Below are 19,476 nucleotides of genomic sequence, written 5' to 3'. Positions count from 1 at the left end.
TGTGTGTGTGTGTGTGTGTGTGTGCGTGTGCATGTGTGTTTGTGTAAAAACAATACTGTTTTTCATTTGAGAGGAAAAAGGCCAGTGTTTTTTGTTTTGTTTTGTTTTTGTATCTTGTTTTTTTTAGTTATCTGTATTCCCTGTATGCAATGATTGAAAGCCTAGTAGGGGATGACGGAGCAGATGAGATGAGAATGCAGGGAAGAGTCACTCAAGATCGGAAATGTCATCAGCCTCACATGGGGATGTCAGTCATGGCAACCTTGCCTCTGAGGAAATTGAATTGGCTATAACAGCTGTTGTACCGTAGCAAAATGCATTTTATGCGCTGACAGTACACAAAAATTACAACCGTCTCACAACATTGGCAAAAATAAATAAATAAATACATAAATAAAACAGACACCTTCAACACTAACCACAATGGAAACTTTGGTGTATTATTAATTTTATAAAACATGTATAGTGGGCCCAACAAAGCAGTGCTATGCTGGCCATCTGGTTTAAGCAAAGCGGGGAAAAAAATACATTCTAATATAATTTAAACCAGTGGATAGTATGGCGAACAATGATTTTTCAGTTACACAGGTGATTGTGAATATGCTTAGGTGTGCGCACGTGCTACCACATTACCGCACGCATCATATCATTCCATGACAGTCCAGCCCTGAAACAAATTAAAATTGTGAAACCTTAACAGCAAAATGAGTTTACCAAACATAGATGAGGACAACATCATCTGAACACTTACTGTGAATACAGTTATTTTAAGGACAATGAATGAATTACATTCGGGCTGGTTATCACATGCTCAGCACTAACATTGTGCCAAAGATGAAAAAACTATGATCAATTCATCCTTTTTCTAAGGTCTGCATCTACCGGTAATCAACAATTGGCAATCCAATAGAGATGTATTTTAGCTTTGGTTTTGTTATCAGGTAATCTTACCATTGTACAAATATGTTCACCGCTAGCCTCTGGACATGACTTCAATGTCTCAAACTATCTGAAATGTCAAACAAAAAAACAACAGGATTTCAGACTTTTAGTTGACCTGCTCAAGCAATAAAATAGTCACAGTCCGCATTAAACTGCAAACACAATAACCAGGCAAGTTTGTCTTTACTAGTTCTCTCTGTTATAACAAAGTACTTTGTATATAAGAGAGTCTTAAGAGGAAGTCCTGTGATGCATAGCAGAAGAGCCTCCACTCTGCAAGACCTCTTTCAACTTTACCTCAGGGCTGTTTCGCCTCTGGCTCACAAATATGAAAGAGGTATGGTGGCTTGATGTAGTCGCATGCCTCATCTAGCGAAATGGCTTGTACCCCACTGACCTCACACCTCCATAATGGACTGACACATAAATATGGAGCTTTGAGTCAGTGACCCTGAAAGTCAGCATTTCTGGGTCAGTCACCATGTGCTCGCATTCCTCAGAGGACTATCTGCTGATGATGCACGAAGCAATGTCTGTAATGGCTCTCTATAACGCAACACAGTCACATGCGTACGTGCACACAATCTTCTGTTGCCCTTTAGAAGTAACTGTGAGAGCAGGCTGGAAATGTCTGCCGCTTGCTAGCCAATCCAACCTGGACTCGTTATTTAGCACATCGGATGTGCGCTGTTTCATCTGACATACTGTGCAACATTATCTGCTGTGATAAGATGTAAACACATTCTGTGTTTTCCCATCTGCAGCATCGTATTAAAATGTCCTCTGTATTCTGACAGCAAAAATATTGTGTCACAGGCGCCTTTGAAATATGGCAATCAAATGTTTTTTTATTTTATTTTTTTTTCTGGTCGCCATCAATATTGTTGAAATAACATTAGTATCCACACAGATGTAACCCCTCAGGCAAGAAAAAAAAAAGACATTTTTGAGAGATGACCCATGTCCTTGTCTATAACTGCATGACTCACTCATCAAGCCACACTTTATTTATATTGCACTTTCACAATATCTGCAATTTTTAGAAAGCACGTCGCAGAACACATGAGATAAGACATTCACAATAATACAACCAAAACAACCAAATCTTTTTCTCCATGCCTACATATATTTTGTTGTTTGAAGCGGTTATAGATGAAAGAGGAGCAATTGGAAGTCTTCTTTCACCAGGTGATCAGTGATGTCATGATCACAGCATGCATGATGTCACTCAAGTCTGATACAAGCTAAGTTTGAAAGTAAACATGCAACTATAGCGTCCGATGGTGAGTAGCATACACACATACAGAAAGACTGGTACAATTCTCCACTTAATAATTGTCAACACAACTATAAAAATGTCAAATTAATCAATATACGGATTAAATCAATGCTTTTGTAAACGTAATGTGCTGAGTAGGGCTGAGCGATATGGCTGAAAAATGTTTCACAAGTATTTCATATCAGTCAATATTGTTAATTATTGATTTTTTTACCGATTTAAAGACAAACCTACAGAAGTATTTTCCGCACTATAAGGCGCACCTAAAAGCATTCTTTTTTTTTTTTCCTCAAAGGCCAAGAGTGCGCCTTATAATCCGATGTGCCTTATATATGGTGTTACGGATTCTTTATATTCCCGAGCTGAGTCGAGTTGTGGGGGCCTGGTGGTCCAGTGGTTAGCGCGTCGACCTCACAGTGCAGAGGTTCCGGGTTAAATTCCAGCTCCGGCCTCCCTGTGTGGAGTTTGCATGTTCTCCCAGAGCCTGCGTGGGATTTCTCCAGGTACTCCGGTTTCCTCCCACATTCCAAAAACATGCATCGCAGGCTGATTGAACACTCTAAATCATAGGTGTCAATTTCAGGTCCTGGAGGGCCACTGTCCTGTATTTTTTCCAAGTCTCCCTGTTGCAACACACCTGATTCAAATGATCAGATCATCAGCAAGCTCTGCAGAAGCCTGACATTGAACCTGTTCATTTGAATCAGGTGTGTTGCAACAGGGATACTTGGAAAACATGCAGGACAGTGGCCCTCCAGGATCTGAGTTTGACACCTATGCTCTAAATTGTCCCTTCGTGCGAGTGTGAGCATGGATGGTTGTTCGTCTTTGTCTGCCCTGCGATTGGCTGGCAACCAGTTCAGGGTTTACCCCGCCTGCTGCCCAAAGACAGCTGGGATAGGCTCCAGCACCACCCGCGACCCTTGTGAGGATAAGCGGATTGGAAAATGGATGGATGGAGTTGAGTTGTTTCCCTGTTAGTGTTCCTATGCCATCTAGTGGTGATTATAAGCAGGAACCAATTGTAACGTAAAAGGGTTCTGCCCGACACAAATTGACATGTGGATTTGCCAACACACACTCAGACAACTACTTTGTGAGCTCTGCGCAGCCATGATTAAACGTAGAAAATACCAAAAGCATAGTTAACTACTGACTAAACGAAGGAAGGAGACAAGCAAGACTTCTTAGGATATTTAGCCCCTTGTGTGCTTACTGAAGTTTTTGCCATGGTATCGTTTCAATACCGATACAGAGGTATTTTATGCAGGTAGAGTATCAAAGTCAATATTTTAGTATCACGACCCTATTTTCCACAGCTCCTCTAGCCACCCATCTATCCATGCAGCCATACCATCGTTGGCAGTCCAACAGCACCAACATTTCCGCTGAACATGGGGCTTTTGTAAAAAAGTTGCCCATTCATGCGGAAAAAAACAAGTGCCGACCTTCCCCTCAATCAACCATCAAGAACCAATACTCTCCAAACAAACATCCGTTGAGTTGAAAACGCAATTGATCAATTAAAAAGTTGTGTGTGTGTGTGTGTGTGTGTACCGAAACCTGCATTGTCATGAGGTCAAATTTGCAAATATTCAGTGTTTCAACAGTGTGACTCACTACCTATGCTGGTACGGTAATACACTTGAAAAGGATATACCAACCAATATATTGCACCTACTATTTGATGGCTTCGCTGACCTTGCCTGTTCCAAGCACGGAGAACGTTTAATTTCAAAAGGCCAGTAAAAGAAACCCTAATAAAAGATAGTGATTGAAAGCAGACCACCGGGGTCAGTTTTGGTTTTACACAATCTGCATGCAAATTATCACAATTTGTTCCATCGTAATGGTAAAGCTATTAAAAATGAGATTCATTTGGCTCTTCTGTTGATGGGCTTTTTGTTTGAAATGAATGGCCCTGCTGTTTATTATTCAGTTCAGGGATGAAACTTGAGCAATGATAGTAATTATGGGTCTTGTGTGTCATATATACAGTATGACACTTAATATAAAACTCTGCCCAGTAATGCAGCGTGGAAGGTAATATTGTGATTCTCAGAGAGTACATACCGACGTTTATGTACGGTATGTACTTTGTACGATAGTTGATAAAACAGCACGTTTGTAAACTAATAATTTACCGGTTTAAGACTTCAAATTACTGTCGATGGCAAGGAAAAATAAGATAGTCACTAGCTTATTTTAATAATTTTAATAATTGCTTAATTTGAATCATCGTTAATAATTCACACTAAACCCAGCAAACACTAGCTGCTCGTGTTTGTTGGGTTTAGTGTGAATTATTCGATTGCACTTGCTCGAAGGAAAGATATGGAAAAGGTGGTGTCTTGTGTGGGTTGAGTCCAAAAGCATTTTGCCTGCCCTTGTGTGTGAATCGTCAAGAGTGAGTAGGGGGGAACAGATGATTTTGAAGTCCTAACTGCCCATTGCAGTTGGATTTTTATCATTCTTTGTTGAAGCACCAAACCAGATTGATTCAGTTGCTGCTCTGTAGAACTGCATCAACAGCTCCTGTGGCAGGTCGTGCTTCCTCAGCAGTCACAGGAAGTGCATCCTCTGCTGGGCCTTTTCCAGGATCGAGTTGATGTTGGTCTACCCAGGAACCTGAAGCGCTTGATGGTTGACACAGGGCAGTTGCACAGTGTGAGAGACAGCTGTGGCAAAGGATGTTTCCCGAAGTGCACGATCATCTCTACAGTCTTGATTGTCTTCAGTTCCAAGTTGTGTTGGCCAGAGCACGAGCCGCTCCATTCCTGTCAATATGCAGTCTCGTCATGGTTGTTGATGAGGCCAGTGACTGCGGTGTCATCTACAAACTTAAGGAGTTTGGGTGCTTTGAGGTGCAGTTGTTAGTGTAGAGGGAGTAGAGTACCACAGAGGAGGCATCCTTCCCAGTGCTGATGGTGCGGGTTGGCATGCTGAGCCGGAATAGCTTGGAGGAGAGGAGTTCAGGGATGAGACAGGATACTCGCGTAGGTCCTTGCGCTGTCAACATGTTCCAGGATGAAATGCAACCCCCATTTGACAGTGTCGGCCAACGACCTGTTTGTTTGGTAGGAAAATTGCTGGGGTCTAACTGTGGTCCAGTGATACACTTAAGGTGGTCCAGCATGAGATGTTGAAAAGACTTCATGGCAACAGATGTAATCCTAATATTGCAAGCTTCTGGATTTGGATAATTGTGGCGCGTCTGAAGCAGGGTGAGACTTTTGTTTACTTGGTCAGCCAGTGAATGTCGTAAGATGAAAACACCAGCAAGTATGAAATAAGAAATCTCACATCGTGAATGGAACTATTATTTTTTTTATTAACGTTTTTACTTGTATAGTGTGTGCGTGTCTGTATTTTTTTAAGTGACTGAATGCAAAACGACATGGTTGACTTGGTTTTAATCATGTTATGGCAATAAGATGCTGAAAGGGTCTTTTGATTCAAAAGTTATCTTTTTCTAGGGACAGCAGCTAATGGATTTGGAACACAAGTTAACCATAGCCAAGGAAGAATTAGAGAAGACTGCTCTTGACAAGGTGAGTTTTTTTTTTCTCGTAGGGCTGCTTTATTTCAAGGCCCTTGAAATGTGTCCTCAAATTCAGTTATTACTTTAGGATAACGTATTTGTAATTGTATGAAATACATCAAAAGAAAAGTCATCAAGTGTCAGAAAAAGGTTTGTCGAGTGTCTTGAAGGTGTAGTGGTACACTCCCCTCACTTGTGTGCGGGTAGTGTGGGATTGGTTCCCACTCATGACTGGTGTGAATATGGGTGTGTATGGTTGTTCGGCTTGAAATGTGACCCGTGACTGACTGGCGACCAGTTCAGGGTTTAGTCCGCCTTTCACCCGAAATCATCCGATAGGTCCAAAAGAAATATATTGTGGACATGCGGTTTGACACCTGTGGATTCACTCATTAGCGTGATTTTTTTTTTCATGTTCTTTTTTTTTTTTGCGTGCATGTGTAGGTTAGGGGGGACCACCCTTTTTCTTGTTTTCTTCGTGTTTTTTATTGTTATTGATATTTAGGTCCCTATCCCCCACAAATAACACAGGATCCACTGTATCATAAACCAAATGGCCAATATAAAGTGTCATGCGGTTCTTGCAAGCTGGAAAAGGTGCGTTGACCCTGAATCAGTCAATTGCAGGAGGGTGGCTGCTTGAAAAGTAGATCTCGGGTCGAAAAAGGTTGAGGACCCCTGGTTTAGAGCTTGTCATCTCATAAAATCAATTTGTCAAGTGTATGGATGACAAAAAATACTTGGAGGAATCGGGAGGAATGTCTAATCTCTTTTGGGTCCAGGAGTCTCAGATGAAGGCGCTAAAGGACACAGTTCACATCTGCTTCTCTGCGGTCCTTCACAACCAGCCCAGCAGCAGCCACAGATTTCCCACCTCCTCCTCCCATTTGTACAGATACTCATCACTCATCAACAGCTCCCGAGTCACCTTTCAACAGCCCCATGCCAAGGTAATTCACTATTTTGCTCAGTGCCATCGGCTTTAATGCTTATCAAAAAGAAGCACTTTTGTTGTCAAATTTGGTCCAATAATATTTTACCGCAGGCCTACGGAAGACTGATTCTCCGCCGTCCTTGAACCAATAGTATGTGTCATAAAGAACGTCAATGTGTGCAGACGATGTAACAAAGAGCAAACTGTACCGCTGTTTCTCGGAATTGATGGCCCTACTTTTTCAGGAAGAAAGCCAAACTGCTGTAAAAGCTTGTCGTTTTCACTTTCAGTCGACTGAATTTATTGAATCTAACTTGCAACGAGTAAGGGGCGATTGCTTAATCGTAAAACCTACGCACTGTCATCTTTGGAGCAGTGACACCATCTGCAATAGTACAGTTGTATATCAAGGCCTTAATTTTGCGTGTTTTGTGCCTGACACCATCTTTGAATTCTAATTCCCAAAAGTGATTTTTCAGCATGTACCCTTTTTAAAATGAATTTTCAAACCATTTTTTGAAGTTGCTCATCCCTGCCATATGGAATTGCACTAGATTCTCCACACCATTCAGATATTGATAGAGACACAATGACTCAAATATGATTGTTGGCAAGCTACTACTCATTTTTGACTCTGGAAATCAAAAGTCACAAACGTTTTATCCACAGAGCCAAAAACTAAGGACAACTTTATAACTGAATTATAATCGTTATTCTAGATGTCCGAAATAATTGTATCAAGTAGCCTTTGAATGATTCTTTGAGAGTCTGCATGTCATGATCCACAATCCGCCCCCAAATTTTACTGTCTATTTGTTCCACATATATTTAACAACATGTGTCTGCGTTGCACCACAGCGCATCCATCACAGAACAATTTTTTGTGTATTTTCCCCGTACCAAGCAGTCGTGTTAAGTCCAATCAGAGATTGTGTTCGTTCTGATTTCTGAAAAGCAGCCATTTCAAGCACTTTGAAATCATCTGGTCGGCCACAGCACTGCTGTGCTTTATCTGCCTTGATTCTGGTGAGCAATTCTGTCTTTAAGAGGCTTTTCTCCCGTCAAAGCAGTCACAATTTGCTCTGCGTCCCCTCAGTGGGTGCCTCAGAGATTTGACATGCTACGAAGATGGTTTTTTTTCTCCATTTCTTTCCCTTATCATGTCTCAGTTTTGCCATCTCCTCCGGTGTCAGTGACATTGTGAAAAACAAGCGTATGTAACTGACGCTTTTGTGCTCACATTCAAACACTTCAAAAATGGAATGGGCCAATACAAAAGTGTATCTTCTTCCCTTTTTTTCCCTAACTTATTTGCACACTCAAACATAAAAAAGTGTTGGGTTTGTGCACTACCTTTTCTACGTTTGCATTACAAACAGCTGCACTCCACTTGCAGGGGAAGATTCTAACTCTATTATCACCATTATCTCCTTTAAGCGTTGTACACTTTGACTGCCTGTCTGATAAATCTGAGTCAGCCTTTGCTGTAAAGATTACTGGGGTGCTCCATCTGTCCACTTTGTCTGCATGTATGGAGGTGTGCCAGATCTCATTGAAATCCCTGCCAAATCGTTCTAAAATTATGTCTTCGTAACAGCACATATTTGCCCTCACTGTTCGTAGAAGAGAATGGTCCACAACTATTTTTGGTCACAAAAGAACGCAGTCCTCCAGAAATTCTGCTGTTTTACTGAAGACAATATTATTATTTTTTAATATTCATATTGTACTCTGTAAGATGCATGACTAAATTCACCAAAATCAAGCATGCGTGGTCGCCAGGTCGAGTGTGTGTTCTGTCTTAGCAAAAGGGTCAAAGGTCCCCACCTCACTTGTGACGAGTTTGGTGGGCCGTTACTGAGATATTAGAACAGTGGATCTCAAATGGGGAATTGCGTTTCCCTGGGGTACGTGAAGGTCCTTCAGGCGGTACGTGAGAGTTTAAAATATGTATTCAGGCAACAAAAGAGCTTTGGTGTCTCACTTAAACTCAGTTCAGTGCAATGATGCAATATTCATCGTTGACAGCCGGTAACGTTGTCAGTCTTCTTTTGATTATTAAATTGATATTTTAAGATGTCTATTTATTTATTTTTTTGTTAAAGTGAACTGAATTCTTTTTCATAACAGAGCTGTACTCTGATCCCAAAAGAGGACACTTTATTTTGACAATTATTTTTATGTGCACAAATATGTATTTACTTTCTAAATTTGTTTTTTTTGTTGCCAAGTAGTACGAGAGAGAGAGAGAGAAAGAGAGCACTAGAAATGGAGTCCTAAAGTTAAAATCACACACTGATGGCACAGAACTTGCACTGACAGACAGACAAAAAAAAAAGAAACATTCCAAGTAAAACTAGTTATTCAAAAAATTCTTCAACTCTCAAAGAGCCAAGGCAATAACGCTGATTGTATTATATTGGTCATTTCGTGTTATTATTTCATTTTACATGACAGCTGCTAAAATGACTTTGCCATTTATAAGATTAAAAAAAAAGGATATACAAAACATAACACACTCGCTCACTGTGTCCAGTCCAGTAACTCACCACAGCACCACTCATTCTACTGTACATGCCCAGATTTTTTTTTCATGCATTTGTGGTAGAAACCCACCATAAAGGCCTAAGAAAGTACTTAAAATGTGATAACGCACAGAAAATGAAATGATGCACCAATATTAATTAGAGTAATAACAACTAATGGAAAAAAAACTGAAGTAAGGAATTAAATATTTTGAATAGGAAACTCTTACTAAATTTATTCCCAACAAGGCAAAACAGCAGCAGTTAGTTGAAGCAGCATATAGAAAAAAGGTGTGTTCTTGAACGTTCGCAACTTCAGGCTACGATTCTGCCACCATCCTTCTTCACTGCTGTCAAGGAGGGAGGCAAATCCCCCACATTTGATTCGGGTTGTTTGACAGACAGGGAGCCACGCCGGAGACAAAAGAAGCAGTTGAACATTTAGGAGGGAAATCTTTTTGGCGATTAGCCTGTTCATATTGCTGTAAGAATCTCTATTTTATATCCGTCTGGGAAAAAAAAATCTTCCTTCGCAAAGAGAACGCAAATTTCCCACCAGATGATGTTTGTGTTTCATAAGCACACTTCGGCGTCGATTCAGCATTTGCCATCCAAAGAGGATAAGTGCAAGGTAGCCTGTTCAAGTGCTCGGTGACACCAATCTGTGTTACTTCTTTGAGTTCATATAATGAGCTTTAATCTCTCATGGATGCCATCGTAGGGCTTTCGTGGACTTGGCTTCTCCCACATTCACAAAGCTCCACTCACAAGTGAAAGATTCATTAGTGAGAGGACGCAGAAATCAGCAAGATTGCAGTGGAAGTTGCTTCATATTTAAGAGTCTTGGGGAGAGAGTGCCGCGGCTTGTGGTCCAATAGCATGCAATTTTCATCGAAGTGATGAAAGATAATGTCGTAGGATTTGGAACACTGTGCTCAGAGAAGAAACCGTCTTATTATTGCTCATTTTATCAAGAGAGACCGGCAGCAGCCCCCCATTCTTGGGGTCCTCCTCACCACGTCCCTGCAGCCTTCAATTGTCCACCACTGTCCCATTTCATTTCCGCCAGATGCTCGTCAAAATCAATTTTACTCTTGAAATAATTTGTGTAGTTAAAAAAAAAAGATCTCTTTTTCAAAATTACTCTTAATGTAGATTATACAAATTAAAAAAAAAAAAAAGCTAATGTGTCCTCTCTTTCCATTCAAGTTGTTGTCTATATACAGGGAAGGGTGTGCTCGCTAAACAAGCGCCCACGGTAGGTTGCCGCTTTGTTACTGGTACTGACAGAAGTACATAACATGAATTGATGGATCACATACCCGCATCATATAACAAATGTGAATTACGCCGGGGTGCTATGAAACACGTGTATTAAAACAGGCACATGTGCTCAACATCTCGATACCTCAGATGCATATACAGTACTGAACCGGATACCACATGCACACACTCTATACATTCAAACAATAGAATACCCACGAAAAGCATGCACACCTTGAATCGGCATACCTTAAGAGCGAAAGTAAATGGAGTGTAACATATAAAAACCTCTAATATGCCGAAAACATTTCTGAGTACCAGGAGAGAAAACCATTCATTTGTCAACCAGGAGCCCAACTAATGTAAATTCTTGAAGCAATAAATCCTTCTACCACTAGTCGGGCAAATAAAGATATATAGAAAATATAACCCTAAAATGTATACACACTCATAACAGTAGTGACATACTCACAAACCATTGACAGGTATCAATCTCTTAAACTCATGAACCATATTGTGAGCAATATGGATAACTTCAAAGTGACAACGAAAAAGCAGTTACCCGGTAGTGGCAAGTAAATACCGGTACTACAAACCATATGCTCTCAGCATGCGTGTGTGTGTGTGTGTTCGATGTCTACGTTTGTTATTTGTCCCGTGGGACCTAAAACCACACTCTGGCCTTATTTACCAATACTCTTTGACCAATTATCCTGATGGTTTCATCCAATGATATAATTTGCCCCGAGGAACCATTACATCACCTTTTATTACTGATTTTAGCACCCGACATGAAACACTAAACCGGCACTTTGCCACGTCATGTACCCATTAACGAGACACACATGACATGAGACCAAGCCAGCCCAGCCCATCACTTGTAGCACAAAGAAGCCACAATGTACACATCATCCCATTCATTCCGACACTATTTTATACATATCCTGTTAACAACTAACATCTGTTTTTCTCGTGCTGTATAGGGATGATCCATTATGAACGCATGAGCAAAAACAGCATGTTCAATCTATTCCTTCCGCCATTGCTATACGGCTGTGAACTGATTCTCATGGTTGCTGTCAAGAGGAGAGAAATAATGCATGCAATGCTTATCAGTCACTACACTCACTCTCTCTTCCAAAAGTCTTCTTGACAGAGCTGTCCAAAAAAAAAGTCAGAAGAAAAAGTTTGACAGGGAGTTTCAAATCGTTTGTTTTCATCCTAAAAATGCTTTGCTTTATACTCTCAAGGGACATTTTTGGTCCAGTGAAGGAAGCTACAGCACTGTATAGCAGCCCTGAGCAGTTTGCTGCAACAGGCAGTTGCATTTGGTGCCTCCTAATGCTGTGGCTTCTTTCGCCTCTGCTTTGGTCATGCAATCTCATTAAAATCAACACGTCAACATTGATTTCCTTTCGAGAGGCTCTTCTTCCGAACATTTGGCTTAAAAAAACTGATGTTGGCTGGTTAGGTTTCACATTAGCGTTAAGGACAAAAACACAAAACAGTCTTAGCTATTTTATGACTTGTATACAGAAGTGTTGTCTTATTTTTGCATTCGGTGATTATGGGTCGCTAACTGACAACAGAAAGTAAAAAAAATAAATAAAAATGAACAACAGAGCTTATCTCGCTGAACTCTATTTAAAAATCATCAGCATAGCATACACCATGTTCTTGTCAACAGTGCATATCTAAACCACTCGTAAATTGCAGAGCGCCGATGCGTATTTGGAACCGAGAGTCGCCGCTTGGAACTGAAATGGATTTCCATGGGACAGGAGAAGTGAACCAATCTCTTTTTTCGTCAATGGATGCAGCAGCTTCTTGTTGACTTTGAAACTTAGCTTGTAGCCGACGTGTGCACATTTTGAGCATGACGTCTCTGATCCACTGGTTAAAGGACACTTTGATTCTCTCATCTTTCATCTCAAACTGCTTCAAACAACAAAGCGTGTGACGGAAAAGTGGTTAGGACTGCATGACTGTCCGTGTTTTATGTTATATGTTGTGTTTATTATTTTACTTTATGTTAACTGTTTTGTTAAGCGCTTTGTTACAGCTGCCGCTGTTGTGAAAGTGCTATATAAATCAGCATGTATTGTATTGTATTGCATTAATACTTCATGCCTCAAACAAGTATGAGAGGCTGAACTGTCCATCAAACACATATTTCCATATTTCTGTTGTTTGTGAAAGAAAACCTCCACATGTTTTTAGCTGGTGATTGACAACATTTCTTTCATTCTCATTCAGCTGGTCAGAATCAGTGGCAAAATCAGTTATTCAACAGTGAGTTCTGGTCCTGCGGGCTTATTTCAATGCGAAAACAAAAATGGTCGTACTAGGGCTGAACGATTTTTAGGAAACAATCGGCTGAACTGCGATTGTTGTGGTGGGTATTGCCATTTCAATTCGATTCAGAATTTTCTTCAAATCAAGCTTTGGTGCAATATGTGACAGAAAATTGCATCATACCATCAAAACATTAAAAGCTACCCAAAATGCAAGGACACTCAAGACGTTGTGTGCGGAAGGCGGTCCTTTTTCAAGGTTTTAATAAGAGACTTACTGCTTGCTATCATACATACATACATACATACATACATACTGGGACATACTGTATATAAATCTTTTTTTTTTCTTTGCAACGGGGCAACGGCCCAGTGAGGATTCAACACGAGCCTATGCGAGCCGATGCCCAAGAGGAAAAAGAAAGGCGCATTTCACAAACAATACCGGGAGACCTACCGGGTACTTGAAATATGGATTTATAGCGTCAGGTGATTCCCACACACCAAGCCCGCTCTGAACAATATGCGGCAAGAACCTTCCCCAATGAATCAACGAAGCCTTCAAAACGGATTCGTCAACCAATGTTAAGTGCCTTGAGAGTGCAATACTTGCTGGTTAACCCCTCACTGCTTGGCCGAAAATGTCATTCACGATTGGATTGATCATTCCCGCGACTGAGACAGTATTGGTGTTGCCCATGTTATGATGTGGCCACTGCCAATAAAGATATCCATAATAAATGAATAAATAAATATGTGGATTATAGATGCAGCATTGCATTCTGCACCTTACGTTCTTCACAGTTTGCGAGCAGCCAGGAAAGCAGGGACTCGGGGGAGGATGAGTGACTGGTGTATTGTGGACACAACAATTCTATTTTTTTTTTTAAATCACCAGCTCAGAACGGATTGTTTAGCGTGACCTGTTGACGAATGGCTCGTCTCTTCTAAATGATGACCCTGGTGCGATAATAGTGCTGGAAAAAAAACACTCTGCTTTGGCAATCGCCTAATCACGTTGTCTGAACATTTCCATTTCAATTTTAAGAAATGATCAATCGTTCAACCTTTCATTGAAAAAAAAAGTTGGAATTCAGGTTTTTACGAAAATTGTTCAAGAAAAAATATGGACAATGGTTGCATGCTTTTTTTTTCCCCCCCCAGCGTAGGTGGCACAATTTTGTTGAAACCCGCCATGCGGAAAAAGTCACATTCTGAGGTTTAAGTTTGCTTAAATTAAACATTACCTTTCGCCATTGCACATTTCAACACCATGTCTATCAATTTTTCAGGAAGAAAAAAAATATATACAAGGCTCAGTCATACTGGCGAAAGCATCTTTTTCTTTGCTATGTGGAGCAAAGAATGAAGTACCTTTTGGTTAATCCTTATCTTTTGTGTAACCTCTTTAATTGTTCTTGTACTGATCAGATTTTTATGGTTTGCAAATACATTTGATTGATTGAACTTCATAATATATCATTTTAAAATAGCAAACAAAACAACGCCATTATGAGTCAGACGTGTTTACTTTTCAGGATGCTCAGATTCAATGTTGCAAGTAACAAGCCATTTCTGCATTTTACTTTTAACCCCAGGCTAAAATGTTTTGTTTTTTTTCCTAATAGGATATCTCTAAAGTTCAGAGAGTCATCACAACCAGCAAAACCCCCATGAACATCGGCGTAATGAGGAGAGAAAGTGGTGGAGTTAAAAAGTGCCAGATGGAGGAGGTGAGCCTGAACAGTAATTAAACCACGATGCAACCCAAGGGCTTGATTCCACCAGCATCCATTCAAAACCCTCACCAGGATTTAAAAACCTAGTTTTTCTTTATTATTGTCGTTATCCATAAACCTTGTGGAACGACTGAATAAAGTTATTTTTATATATACAGTATATATACACCTTCGGAGGTGTTTCCCATTTTGACCTTGGGGTTTCCAGTCCATACTCCGCACAGATGTTTCGGTAGACTATGCCAACCACCTGGTTATGACGTTCCATGTAGGCTTTCCCTGCCAGCATCCTACACCCTGCAGTTATGTGTTGGATCGTCTCAGGTGCCTCTTTGCACAACCTACACTTTGGGTCTTGTCTGGTGTGGTATATATGGGCCTCAATGGCTCTGGTGCTCAGGGCCTGCTCCTGAGCAGCCAGGATGAGTGCCTCTGTGCCACTCTAGCCACTGATAGGACTTGTTGAGATCAGCCACTTCAGTTATGGTCCGGTGGTACATCCCGTGTAGGGGCTTGTCCTCCCATGAGGTCCCTCTTCCAGCGCCTCATCCTCTGTTCCCCATTGTCTGAGACATTCTCTGAGTACGCCATCCGTTGGAGCCTTCTCCTTGATGTATTCATGGAGCTTGGATGTTTCATCCTGGACAGTGGCTCTCACACTCACTAGTCTCTGGCCTCCTTCCTTTCGGCTTGCGTACAGTCTCAGGGTGCTGGATTTGGGATGGAACCCTCCATGCATGGTTAGGAGCTTTCGGGTCTTAACGTCCGTGGTCTGAATCTCTTCCTTTGGCCACCTTATTATTCCTGCAGGGTATCTGATCACTGGCAGGGTAAATGGGCTACTGGAACAAAGCGGAGATCGGCGATATACAGTATATATATACAGTATATATATATATATATGTATGTATTGTCCTATGTATATGTGAATACCAATAGTGTGTGGAATAGATGGGGATGTGGAAATAGACCGATTAATTTAGCCAAAGTAATTGAAGGTCAGTGGTAAACGACCCACTGTGACTCCATCTTTGACCAGTGTCTGCTGGCTCTAGCTCCCTGTGACCCTGCACAGAATAAGCTGTTCGAGATAATAAATGGATGGAAGGAATACTTGCATTATGATGCCATATAAAAATGGGCACTTACAGCATAAAAGCGCTTCACTCTCAACTTCAACTGTTGCGGTTTCCAAATAGTTCCTGCTGGAAGATTTCAATTAAACAAAATCTGTAGCTGAGTGCAATGTTGAATGGGAATTGAATTTGAAAGCAGTTACGGAAAATTGAGAAGAGATAGTCAATAATTGGCATTCCCTCTTCAAATTTCGGTTAATTTGCTGCCTCATTGTCACTGGCGAACAACTCTAAGATTCAGGCAACGTTGACATCCGAGCTGTCAAGGAGCCTCTCAATAACCTCTTCAGACTTGTGAAAACCAAAATGATTCAAAAGGACCATCAGGAATTTTGACAAGTGGCTAGCAAGAAGTACCACAGATAAACTTTTATAGACATTGGTGTCAGGAGACTACGGAAGTCAATGTTGTAAAAATCTCGAGGAGATTGTTCCATAGTGACAGTGTACTAATGGCGAGGTTCACCAGTGTGCCACAATTATGTAATTTTGGCATGCTTTTAAAACCTCTGCAGCAAGAGAGGTAGAGAACTTTTCTGATCCATTTAAAACATTAATATTGTGGTTGCCATAACTCCTGGCTGTTTCCCAGCAGCCGGCTTTCAGTGGCCAGCCATGCATTTGGGACCTGGGCCTTCAGTGGGTACTGACTCAACTCAATCTACCTCTCTTCAAACAGGGTGACCCAACATGATTGAAACATACTATGACTGATAAAACTGTTGCAAATAATTAAAACAATATTTGTCTCATTTTTCGCCGTACACAGTACTCCGGTTTCCTCCCACATTCCAAATTGATGGCAACCCAGACTTTAGTGATTATTTGTGGTTCTCAGATGAGGACCATTCACTCCTCTTTGGTCATGTGAACAGCAAAAGCGGTATTTTCTGAAGTAGGACCTTCTGCAGAATCTCAATCACTGAGGTGGACATTTGCAGCACGTTTATGGAAAAGCGAGTAAAAAAGATGTATACTAAACCACTTAAAGAGCTCAAAATTTCAGAACAAATCCAATTAATTATTGTAGCGAATTAAGCATTTCTCTCATCAACTGTACAAATGGCAAATGCAAATCTTTTTTTGTGTCACACTGCACCACCACTACCATTTCATAATCAGTCAAATATAGATTCAATAAGATACAAAACCACAATATAACAGCACTGCAACTGTGCTGCATACCGTACATTATCTATAGAGCAATTTAGAATTTCAATATTTATCAAATAACATGACAAAAGCAAAAATATAATACAATATAACATCGTCAACACAGATGCTGATTATTAAATGTATTAATGTGCGTTATAGTTGTGTTTTGCATGCAGAAAATATGATGGCATTATTGTAGGACAATATAAGCAGCAAGCCCTACTCATTCTGAAGGCATTGAGCAGATTAGATTGATAAAGCAGAGGCTGTAATCTGATTGGACAAAATAAATAAATAACTACATCAAGCATCAACATGCATGTGATGGAAGTAGAGCAGCCAGGATAAATGATAAAAAGAGAAGAGATTGCTAGGAATACATGAATACAATTTTATAGAACACGTTAAAATGTTGGTCAAAGTCTGCCTCACAGTGCAGAGGTTGTAGGTTGTATTCCGGCTCCTGGCTTCCTGTGTGGAGTTTGCAGTTCTCCCCGTGCCTGCGTGGGCTTTCTCCGGGTACTCCGGTTTCCTCCCACATTTCAAAAACATGCATTCCAGGCTAAATGAACACTTCAAATTGTCCCTAGGTGTGGGTGTGAGCGCTAATGGCTGTTTGTTTATGTGTGCCCTGCAATTGGCTGGCAACCACTTCAGGGTGTCTCCCGCCTACTACCTAAAGACAGCTGAGATAGGGTCCATCACATCCGCGCCCCTCCTGAGGATAAGCGGATTATAAAATGAATGGATGTTGGTCAGTACTTGTGATCGTGTGGTGGCATGCCGAGAAGGCATTGATGGCCCTGACCGCAAAGCAGTGTTACAGATGTATTACTTTTCTGCTTCTCTTTGGAAATTAAATGTGAATGCATGTTTTTTTAAGCAACCCAATTTGAAACATATGATATAAATACCCTTTTCAAAATATTTCGATATCATGAAAGAATGTATTTATTGCCATAATTAAGATTTAAGATATCCTTTATTTGTCCTGCAATGGGGAAATTACAATCAGAATTCAGAAAGGAAAAACGCTGGGTAGGGAGAGGGAAAAAAAAAAAACACGCTCGAACTATCCTCTTCCGAGGATAATTTAAGTCCAGGATAAAAAAAAACACTATCAAAAACTAACATTCGTAGACAATAGATTTAAACAATTTCAAATATGTTCATTTTTACAAAATTTAAGCATCCATCTTGTAAAACCCACATAAACAAGAATAAAAAAAATTACATCATTGTGGAGAAATCAGCTCAAAATTTTGAGGGGCATGAATGGTTTACACATTACTCATTGACTAAACTCAAAGCACCTGCACAGGTTAAATTGCTCCAGGTTGGTTGAATTGTTTTAGTTCGGTGCAATATGGGGAAGACTGCAGACTTGACAATTGCCCAGAAGCCAATCATTGATAACCTTCCTAGGATGGGCAAGCCACAAATTCATAGCTAAGGAGGATGGCTGTTCACGCAGAGCTGTGTCCAAGCATATCAACAGAAAGTCTAGTTGAAGGGCACTGGTAAAAGAGATGACCGTGGACTTCTGCACATTATCAAACGGAACATTCAATAATCTTGGCAGAGAAAGAGTGAAATGGTGTGCGAGTCACAGCTTCAAAAACCACCGCATTCAGATGCATCCAGAAAATGGGCTACAACTTCCTTGGGTCAAGCCACTTCTGAGCGTGAGCCAACGCAGGAAGCGTCTCGACCTGGCCAAAGAGAAGAATGATTAAGTGTGCCTTTCATTCAGGAATCAAGGTCCAAGGGTTTGGCGGATGGCGGGTGAGGAACGGGCTGCTTGAGGTCCAGTGTGAAATATCCACAGTCAGTCATGATTCGGGGTGTAATGTCCAGTGGAGATCTTGGCAAACTCTGCTCTCTCAAATCCAACGTCACAGATAGACAAAGAGTTTGTCAGAGAGGTATTTAGCAAAGCGTTAAGGCAGTTAACAATCTGTTTATTGTTGTGGTTGTAGTTTGCAGTGGTGTACAGAATATTTGATAAAGATATTTTATTGGATCCAATTATATTGTGCAAGCAGTCATAATGTGGCGGTTCGTTGGCTCGGCAGTTTAATGATGCCGTTGGTTATAGTGCCGGTGCTGGTGCCAAGCCCGCCCCTTTATAGGTATATCTCCCCCTGGGAGATGGGAAATAATGACACGCATGATTTGCTTCGCGCTCTGAAACATCAGAAAAATTTTCAGCGCGCATTTAAGGCTTAAAAGTTCCTGCTTGGAGTAATAATCAATCTTTCATTTTTGGGGTTAGAGATGAACCGAATCTGATTTTACCTCGTTTGGTGATATCCGCCCCCAAAAATGAAAAAAAAAAATAGATGCGTACCTGAAATTGAATGTGTGGAGTCTGCAACAGTGAATATTAACAGTGTGTATGACTTGGACGTTCAATACATGATAATTCTGAGTTTACAATGAATAAATGAAACACATTAGTCTGACGTCCTGTATTCTTGATGAAACTATGATTTGAAATTCTGTAATTTTGTTCGCTTAGCAGACACATTAAGATAAGATATCCTTTATTTGTCCCGCAATGGGGAAATTACAATCAGAATTCAGAAAGGAAAAACGCTGGGTAGGGAGAGGGAAAAAAAAACACGCTCGAACTATCCTCTTCCGAGGATAATTTAAGTCCAGGATA

At 40.7% G+C, this 19,476-nt stretch overlaps 1 protein-coding gene across 1 annotated transcript in view; it reads left to right on the top strand.

Annotated features, from left to right (window-relative positions):
* luzp2 (leucine zipper protein 2) overlaps positions 1 to 19,476 on the top strand; it is a 145,773-nt gene that overhangs the window by 118,432 nt on the left and 7,865 nt on the right. Inside the window, exons 8-10 of the mRNA XM_086108157.1 lie at positions 5,698 to 5,772; positions 6,545 to 6,712; positions 14,407 to 14,511. Of these exons, the coding sequence (XP_085964283.1) occupies positions 5,698 to 5,772; positions 6,545 to 6,712; positions 14,407 to 14,511 (348 nt within the window). The remainder of the gene's footprint in view (positions 1 to 5,697; positions 5,773 to 6,544; positions 6,713 to 14,406; positions 14,512 to 19,476) is intronic.

The sequence above is a fragment of the Hippocampus guttulatus genome, chromosome 3 (genome assembly GCF_054856545.1).
Source record: "Hippocampus guttulatus isolate MCC_2025c chromosome 3, RoL_Hgut_1.0, whole genome shotgun sequence".
Classification (NCBI taxonomy): Eukaryota; Metazoa; Chordata; class Actinopteri; order Syngnathiformes; family Syngnathidae; genus Hippocampus; species Hippocampus guttulatus.
This window is presented reverse-complemented; position numbering and strand designations above follow the sequence as displayed.